This window comes from Dermacentor silvarum, chromosome 2, assembly GCF_013339745.2.
Source record: "Dermacentor silvarum isolate Dsil-2018 chromosome 2, BIME_Dsil_1.4, whole genome shotgun sequence".
In the NCBI taxonomy this organism is placed as follows: Eukaryota; Metazoa; Arthropoda; class Arachnida; order Ixodida; family Ixodidae; genus Dermacentor; species Dermacentor silvarum.
Genome location: NC_051155.1, coordinates 191,550,191 through 191,560,301, shown reverse-complemented (window position 1 = coordinate 191,560,301; position 10,111 = coordinate 191,550,191). Strand labels below are relative to the sequence as shown.

At 42.4% G+C, this 10,111-nt stretch overlaps 1 protein-coding gene across 2 annotated transcripts in view; it reads right to left on the bottom strand.

Annotated features, from left to right (window-relative positions):
• Window positions 1–2,467: 2,467 nt before the first annotated feature.
• Window positions 2,468–10,111, bottom strand: part of LOC119440626 (protein 5NUC) — a 31,536-nt gene continuing 23,892 nt past the window's right edge. For both annotated transcript variants that reach the window (XM_037705521.2, XM_049662069.1), the window contains 3 exons: window positions 9,419–9,604; window positions 3,727–3,927; window positions 2,468–2,792 (listed from right to left, as the gene is read on the bottom strand). In XM_037705521.2, coding sequence (XP_037561449.1) covers window positions 2,500–2,792; window positions 3,727–3,927; window positions 9,419–9,604 — 680 coding nt within the window. In that variant the 3' untranslated portion in view covers window positions 2,468–2,499. The remainder of the gene's footprint in view (window positions 2,793–3,726; window positions 3,928–9,418; window positions 9,605–10,111) is intronic.

Here is a 10,111-nt window from a genome sequence, read left to right as displayed (position 1 = left end):
CCCCGGCACCAGATGAAGTTAAAGATATTATCTTATCATCAAAGAATACTGGCCCAGGTCTCGATAAAGTTTGCGCTTCCAAAATTAAACTTGTATCAAATGAGCTTTCACTAATCTTAGCCTATTTAATCAATAAGATTTTTTCAGCTGCTGTGTTTCCTCATAGCCTGAAAGCAGGTAAAATTATCCCGATTTTTAAGAAAGGTGATCGCGAATGCTCTAACAACTATCGCCCAATTTGCATTTTACCTTTCTTTAGTAAAGTAATTGAAAAACTAATCTACATCCACTTAATGAAATACTTATCCAAATTTGACTTATTATCTGATGACCAATTTGGCTTCCGTCCAGGTTTTTCAACAGAGGTTGCACTAATTACTTTCACTGACAGAGTTAAATTGGCAATTGATGAAGGCCTACTTTTTGGAGCTGTGTTCATTGATTTTACTAAGGCCTTTGATACAATTAATTACAACATTCTCTTTCATAAACTTGACTGTTACGGCATATCTGTACCCCCCTTACAGCTGATTAAAAGCTATCTTACTAACCGGACGCAAGTTGTTCAAATAAATGATTCATTCTCATCTCCAAAAATCACTAACGTTGGCGTTCCCCAGGGATCGATCCTAGGACCCCTCCTGTTTTTGTTATTTATAAATGATTTACCACTTCGTTTGAAACACACTAATGCTCTTCTCTATGCTGATGACACTACAATTTTTACCGCGCATAAGGACCCACTCATACTACAACATTCACTAAACATCGACTTAGATAATGTTCTTTCATGGTGTGAATCGAACGCATTACGTATCAATCCATCGAAGACTAATTTTATGGTGTTTCATTCCCCACAGTTATTGCCGAACATCTCTTCATTAGCGGTGACACTTGATGGACACTTCATTCATACATCTGCTTCCACAAAATTTCTTGGTGTAATATTAGATAAACATTTGAAATTCAGTGAGCATGCTCAGTCCCTAACTCAAAAAGTGTCTTTCGGTATTCATGTGATTATCAAAACACGGCCTTACTTTTCAACCGAAATCCTTCTTTCCTTATATTACGCATTTATGCACAGCCATCTGTCGTACTGCCTATCATCATGGGGAAATGCGTATTGGTCGCATATAGGTCATCTTGAACGCTTACAAAAGCAAGCTTTAAGACATCACTTTTAACCCATTTTTATCACCATCAGCCCCCATTTTTCGCAGTCTGAATATTTTGCCTCTGCGTAAACTTGTTAGCCACAAAATTCTTATAATCATGTTTCGTGTTTTAAATCATGAATTATACATTTCTAGCTTTTCTGATGTCACTCTTGTAAATACTAACAACACAAGGTTTTCAACTAACCGTAATCTACTTTTACCCAAAATACGTACAAACTATGGTCGAATGACGACAAGATTTTCATGTGTAACTCTGTGGAACAAGCTACCTTTTGACTTGAAATCATGCACAATGCACTCATTTTGTAAAAGTCTTAAAATGGAATTGTTAAACGATTTGTGACTTTATTGTTTTCTTTGGATTTCTTTGTTTGAAGCAAATTGTCATTATTACTTATATTGCCCTACTTTTTTTTCTATACTCTCTTTTTTTGTCACACTTTTTTCTATATTTTGCTGCAATTTCGCCACTGTTTGCTGACCAATGAACTAATCCTCTGTTTAATTTTTGTTAGGAGGTCCCCCTGACAGTTCTTACTTTGGGACCTCTGATTGTTCAATCACAATGCAAAACGAATGTATATAACAAATGTATATATTTTGAATAAACTTCAAACTTCAAACTTCAAACACGTAGTTGTAAATGGCGCTTTGTTTGTTTTGTTCTAACAGCAGAGCTTCTATGACAGCCTTTTGTCCTCAGCCGCTTCTCCCATGCGTGCAAAGTATTGGACACTTGTCCTCCGTCGGGGAAATGGCCGGCAAACTTCGCGTTAAAAAAAAAGCACTCCCGAGGGCATTCATTACGTAAGCTACATTATGAAAATGGTTGGCTCCGCTCTTCAAATAAATAAATAAATAAATAAATAAATAATAAATAAATAAATAAATAAATAAATAAATAAATAAATAAATAAATAAATAAATAAATAAATAAATAAATAAATAAATAAATAAATAAATGAAACATATGTCCAAGAGGTTTGCATTTTGTTGCGCTATGGAACCCGTGATGGGACAATAGTTTTTGCCCTACAACAGGCGCAGTTTGGCATATTTTGAATAAAGACTGTATTGCGACTCTAAAATCATCTAGAGGTGAGGGAGCCTCGGTTGATTTCCGTTTATCAGAGGATGAACTCACAAAATCGTTCAAACTTCAGAGCAGTTTCTGAATAAGTTGCATCCAGCACTGACCAACAATCTTAACCAACGACGCGACACTCGTTATGGACGACGGCGATCTATGCTATATAACAATCAAGTATTTTTGAAGCCACCTCCGGCTTGCCCAAAGCTAACTTGCGTCTTTAGACAGTCAAAGGTACAACGTTGTAAAAGCTTCCTCACTCCCTTGTTCCATCGGGGCTCTAATGGTTCCCCCGTTGAGCACGGCACCGTTCACGTCGGACCACAGGTCGGGGCTGGAGCTGTTCATGTCGGCGTAGTACGAGAAGTATGCGTCCGTCATCAGGTTGCCCAGATTGCATTCGCGCAGGCGACAGATGTTGTCAGCTTGCTCCAGCAGAACCTTCGTGTAGCCGATGCCCTCTTTCATCGCAGCGGTGACGTTTGGCTTGTATCTTTCGACAACTGCCAACGTGTCATTGTCTGAAGAAAAGCAAGAAACCTAATCACACCAATGTCGTGGGTAATTCAACATAAGTCAAGTAATAAAGCAATTTTTCTTATTGGAGCGCTAATAACGAGACATCGCGTGGGAAGGATTGAGTCACTATGACAGTATGAGCGGTGGAACACTCGACGTGGAATAATGCAGGCCAAGCAATCCTGGCGATGCCCGAACATAGCCAGCAAAGATTTAATTGCTTATACGGCCGTGAACCCAAAATAGTTTCTTACCAAACCGGAACCATAATACTGCGACGGTTCTATTCTAATGGGCTTCGACAGTGGTACGAGCGCCACTACACCTAATTTTATCACCGGTATCGGACGACCGTGAATGATAGGAGATAAGAAAGGAAAATAGAATAAATAGAATATAACTCGCCAGTGTCGAAGCTCTGTAAGAAAACCGTTTCCTTCTGAATAATTTTTGGGGCTAAGACAGATAACCGACAGATATGATAGAAATTCTTTAAATGTATTTGTTGCCATGCGCCGCACGATTTGGCTACGCCATTTGCTTGTACTGACACGTGCATTTATGCAGTCCCCTTTTCCGGTTGCTCCATACCAACCTAAAGTCATATCGCTCAGCACAAAACGCGCCTGCATAACTTTGGAACTTACTCGAACGGTGGATTTACATCACATTCACGGTGGATTTAAGTGGTTGCCGCTTGCCATCATGTTTACTGCAGTAGTGTACCAATAATTTTTATCCTACCTTTTTCCAAATTGGGCCATATAGCATGCTATTATCACATGCTGGTTGAATATTTGCAGGTAGTTATTGCTATCACCAATACGCATATAACTTTAAAAAAAAAACACTGCCTCTAAAGCACACTACATCTCTACGCACTGCTTGTTGCTCTAAACGTTGGATTTACTCATGCAGGGTACATGCAGCTATTACCTTCGTTCACGGATGCGTTCATGAGAATTGGGTTTCCGCTCCATGCTACTGCTTTGCCTTGTTCATCAAACGTAACCTGAAAAAACCCTAGGTACTTTCCGAACCAGAAATCTTGGACAATTAGAGCAGGGCCATTTCCTGTTCTGTTCACAACGGTTGGGTAGTCTCCCTCGGGTTTGTTTTCGGGAGGATATCCGTCTCCTGAAATGCAGATGAGGAATATCATTTTAGACGGTGAACTTAATCTTCTAAGTTCTCAATAATCCAAAGTAGCTTACTGCGAGGCTATGATTTGTTTTTCTGAGAGAAGCTCTTAGGAACGCATGCGCTCCCGCAGCGCACTATTGTTCACATAACGCATGGGAACGCATGTCTTGTTTTACAAAACACGAAGACCCCTGGTATAGCATTCCGCGGCCGCGTACAAACAGATTTGCAACTGCCGCGCTATTATCTGCTAAACATTCCAAACAGGTTTAAACGAGCAGATGAGAATCGACAAGGTTTGTCAAAAATGCTGTATATCAAATGCTTTGTTGAATATACTGTTCTTTCTTGATGGATCTTCTTTCTTTTGAGTTTTAGATTGTTCTTATTGTTTATCTTGAGGAGGGTGCTATGTTGACATTGCTCTATCGTTCCGTTCTGCTGCATTAGTGGATCGTGTAGTGGGGCTAGTGAAGCAGGGTTTGGGTACGGGCTAGTTGGTATTCCACTGCAAACTTGGCTTACAGCGCATACATAGACAAAGGAACAGCGAGAATGACGAAAGACAAACGCTGACTTCCAATTGAAACTTTATTTCGAATAACATGCTTATATAGCCAAGACACCTCGGCAAAAGCACCCCCTCCAAAACACTAGTGAAGCTGCCGAAATGTGGCTTTTATTTTAATGTTTCTTTGTCACTTGTGTACATGCTGGCATGGGAAAATGTTATCAAAGTAAATCGCCTCACGAATACGCCGTGGTTGCTAAGTGGCTATGGTGATGGGCTGCTAAGCGCGAGGTCGCGGGATCAAATGCCGCCCGCGGCGGCCGCACTTCGATGGGGGCAAAATGCAGAAAACACCCGTGTGCCTAGATTTACGCGCACGTTAAAGAACACCAGGTGGCCCAAATTAATCTGAAGTCCCCCACTACGGCGTGCCTCATAATGAGATGGTGGTTTTGGCTCGTAAAACCCTATAATTAAAGAAACCCGCTCATCTCAACGTTGCGTCAGGAGTACGCAGGTATATATATGAAAGACCAAGAACTGCGTAAACCGCACGTATGAAACACAAAATATGCACTCGCGTTGTTAACGAGCTGCACCATAGTACTGAATACTCTGCGGCAAGTTATCTTTTTTCTTATTTTCATTTTTGTTTGCCTTATCATTTCTATATGTCAATTTCCTCCTATGCTTTCTCTGGCTTCATTGTCTGTTTCTTCGTACGTTTCTGATTGTTAAAAGAATTGAGCCCCTCAGATACACTTAGCGTACTTGCTTAGTGGGTAACAAGCACTTATTTCCTGTTCTGTAAGAACAAAATGAACTAAAAACAACTGAATTAAGGAAATGAAAGAAAATGCGTAAGGTATATGTGAGATGGGCTATTAAAGAGAATGCACAGGAATGGTAATTTCCAGGCACTCCTGTAGTGCTTGATTAGAAAAGCAGTGCCAGTGCTCTCTATGCGAGGGTACAGAGCAGCAAGTGCATCCAGTGTATAACCTGTTCTTATGGTGCAGTTCTCGTGCTGCGTTTTCCAAAAAGCTGCGCGCTTTTTCATGTGTACCGTGAACGCATTTTCGTCTCCCTCCTAGATACAAGGTCATGAGCACTTCAGCAGTCAACAAAAAGTTATCAATACAAATTGGTACAAAATGAATGAGCGCAATAAAGAGGGTTTACTTTGCGCGTGACGATTGTCGACAGTTATGGTTAACGAAACCGTCTGGATAACGAAAGGATTTCGCACTCCCGTTTGTTTCTTTGTAAAGACATTTGACTGAATTACGTCCGACTCAAAGCTGTCAGGTTGTCGGCTGCACCGATAAGTTAGATTAGATTAGTAAACTGCGTTTTTTAATACCATTAAGACCATCCTTACTCTGAGCAGAGGCTTGCAACGCCAGAAAATATGCGGAAACGAAAGAGCGGCGACGTCACCTTTAGGTCCTTGCACTCGTTTCTCGTGACGTCAGAAATTTTCACGGCGCCTACTCAAGAATGGTTAACATTATAAACGAATCAAGGACTGAACCTGGCCAGTTTCAAAAGCTTTTTTTGGCACAAGGACCATCAGACAGGTGAGAGCAAGTTGAAGTCCGTAATGTCAAACAGACAAAGCCGCCCAGCGGTTTTAGTACAAAATAAAAAGTGTCACTGTGGCCTTCACTTCCTCCGCATATAACCAACGCTTTTCCGCCAATTGGGTAAATGAATGTGTTGATTACGCTTACTTCATCGGCCTCAATTGATTTACTAATGCTCCTTAATGTCTCTTTAAAGGAGTACTGACATGGTATTTCTGACACTTCATTTTTTGCTTTAACCCTTTATTGACGAGGGTTGCCTAGAGGCAACATACCAGAAAAACATTTGTTATTCCAGGGTTTCATGTAATGAGTACGAAGGTTCTCCATAAATGTCCTTGGCCAACACTGAAAGGCAGACAGCAAGCGCCATTTCTTGATTTAGAGCAGGAACAAAGGAGAAGAAAGACGAAGCTTGGCACCTGACTCGTTTTCTTTTGAAAGCACGCTCAGAGCACAAAAAAAGTCGCAGGCCTGCGCAGCACACGCAGCACAGTCACAGCGTAAGCTAGTGAAGCGGCTCAAGAGTAGCTCATATTTCGGCACCCCGCACAACAGAGTCTTCGCGGCAAAGTCTCTTCGCCTGGTTTTGACGAGAATGATCTGAATGATCCGCAGCTCGCCCGGCGTCGACGGCGAGCTGCGGCTTCTAAGTAATGCTCTCTGCACAGCAGTCTGCTGAGCCCGATCAGGCCTGGTTGTAGCCGCGCATGTAGCTCTACGATTCGCTTCTTCAGTAGCTGTTCGTACCTTGCGAGGAGACGCCATAACGTGTACCGAAGAGGTATCCAGAATACATGGCGCACATCTCATATCCCTTGACCCGTGGCATGGTACGTTCTTGTTGTTGTTGATGATGATGATGATCATGATTGTTTATTGGAATCTTCAAAACGGGCTGGTGACAAATAGTCACCTACCCTGCTTGAGTAAACCAGGTCCAGTTACATGCAGCATACAATTGCTATATGCAACTTACATGTCGGGCACGCTGCGTTTGCAGGCATCTTAACTAGATGGCGCCACCATGCTGGCGGAGGCTCGGGAAGCTCGGGATCGCGTTGATTGCGCGCCTAGTCTGAATCGCATCTCGTCGTCTGCGCCTGCGCACGCTGCGTTTGAAAGCGCCTTACCTAGATGGCGGAGGCTCGGGTCATCTGCGCCTGCGCGCCTGCTTAGGGCGCGTTTATAGGGCATTTTTCCGCAGCCTCCCATCGAGCGCTTGCGTACCTCAGTGGTAAAGTATCCGACTCCCGCGCAGCGGGTTTGTGTTCGATCCCAGCGGGGATTGGGTACTTTTTTTCGCATTTCCGGCGATAGCGATTACGGTCCCCAGCGGCGGTGGAGGCGGCGACGGCGGCGGACACCATTGCAAAGCGAAACGGTTATTGAAATGAGCCCATAAGAGCTTACGCTGTTAAATTAAATTATGGGTTTTTACATGCCAAAACCACGATCTGATTATGAGGCACGCCGTAGGGGGTAGGTAATCCGAAATAATTTGGACCACCTGGGGTTCTTTAACGTACAACTAAATCTAAGTACACGGTTGTTTTCGCATTTCGCCCCCATCAAAATGCGGTCGCCGTGGCCGGGAATAAATCTCGGCACCTCGTGCTTAGCAGCCCAACACCATAGCCGCTAAGCAACGATGGCAGGTCACGCTCAGTGGAAACACACCGCTGCAAGATCTCCGACTCCAGGGAGTGTCACAAACGTGATGTACAGCAAATGAAATGCGCCCCTATGGTTCACATACGACGAGAGCTGTCTGTTCAAATTCTAAACGAAGTCATAGGTGGCTTGGGGTAAAGCCCACTTCCAGTTTCCTGCCTGGAGTTTCTCCCCTATGGCTGAAAGAGCTTGCGCAAACCATTTTTTCTTTTCATTGATTATGCTTATTCTCGATGTGTTTTGCACATTTGTATAGAAAATGAACATTTTAGGGGTATTTATATGTGCGTCATTAAAGGATTAAATGAAGACCCAGGACCTCGAAACTCTACAAAACGTTCTGACGATCGAGCCTGAGAACACACTAAATAGTCTATTAGATTAGTTTTTGTACACAGTTTTGGTTTCATGTTCCAGGAGGTTTCATGACCTCAAGTTGGAGAATGTAGTCACGTGCTAGCAAGATATCGCGGAGTTTTGGCACTCGTTCCGAGTTGCTCGTTTGCCTCCTGTGCTGTTACTTGTTGTGAGGCATAACAGACGACCGAGTGAGCCTGAACGAGTGTCAAAACGTTGCGATGTCCTGCTCCCAGGTCACTATCTTCTGAGTCACTACGTGACGACACAATCACCTCCTGAAAAACGACACTAATACTAGCTGTATAATAGCTATTATAGCGCATTATTTAGGGTGCCGTGAGGCTTACCAATATTTCTTTTTTTTTGGCGTTTAGAAGTCTAGTACCTTCATTTAACGCAAAAGTCGACGAGTCGAAAATATAATGTCAGTACCCCTTTAACATGCCCATGTCTACATGGTCCTCAGCGTGAAATAGCCATAAACGAATCAAACCTCACAATATGGTTGGACGTTATACTCTCGTCGGTTCCAGTAGGCTAATACATTTACTCCTACATTCCTAGAACGTTCTACTCAAGAAATTAATCCTATGTCCTTTGGATGATACCACGACATCCACATTTGGCTTCTCGCGATAGCACGTCATATAATTTTAAAAGAACAAAACTGAAACTGGTACGACCCAATTACCTACATCTCAAGTTCTCCATCTCGACAGTATTGGAGTTTGATTGACCGCAGTAGAAGGCTTCTTGAAAGATTGAACGAGAAGAAGGGGAACCGAGGGGTCCATATGAAACCAACTATATGAAACCAACAGATAACGAAGCGAAGGAAAGCAAAGGGGAAGGTATTTGTAGTTTTTAACTGAAGTGTAGAAATGAGAAGTTTAAGGGAAATAAAAGCCTGTGAACAACCATGCCGCTGGTGGGACCGAACCCAGAACCGCGTGCGGTTGTGGATTCGGTCGTTGCACTAACAATTGTGCTACAGCGGCAGCTGTTCTTGCATCCACATTATTGAGTATTTATGTAAGTGTACAAGATAACCCAGCAGTGTGAGCCAGAGCCCTTCATCATGGTCATGGCGGCGGGAAGAGAGAGAGCTACATGCAAATCCCAATTCGAACATATCTATGCAGTCTACTAATTTCATGTTTTTGTACAGTTCAGATACAAATGATGTTGAATTTGTAAACTCGCGTAATTTTGGTAAATATTTATGGAAAACACATGGATGCCGTGAAATTTTTGGACTGAGATCGCGCACGTTTCAGTAGTGGTGCATCGCCAATCGCGCGCGCATCATTCAAACTCGCTTGCTAACGATCACTCCGAAAAACGTTTTACTTACCGTGATACAAAAATGTGTTCGTGTGGCCCCCTACGATAATATCAACCTCGGGTACTTGCGCCGCAATTTCCAATTCGCGAGGATAGCCACAGTGCGTGATAGCGATAATGATCTTTGTGCCGTTTCCATCGAGCTGTTTTGCTTCCTTCTTAATGCTCTCTAAATCGTTCTCGAACTTGACATTTCCTAGAACAGTGAACAGTTAACACAAACGTTACTTCAAGCCCAAATTGAACTGCCTTGTCTAAATATTCAGTAAGTAAAAGCACTCCCGCAAAGCGTTGCCTATAAATTAAACTACAGACTACATTTATTAAGACTGTTAATTAAAAAAGTTAAACTCCAAACTACAGACCTATATATTAGCATCCCCTGCGAGCTCTTGGAACATATATACTCGAGTTTAGCCAGCTTCCTCGAGTCTAATGCATTTTTCAAGGCTAAAGAGAATGGGTTTCGTAAATAATTTTCATGTGAAACACAACTAATTTCGTTAACTAATGAACTCTTTGCAACTCTTGACAACGTATGCTTCATCTATTTCGTATTCCTAGATTTTCAGAAAGCATTTGATCTTGTCTCACCGACTACTATGTTTTAAATTAAGCAAATTAAACGTCGATCCCAATATTATTGCCCGGATTGAAAACTTTCTTTTTAACAGAACGCAATTTGTTACCGCTAACGATTTTG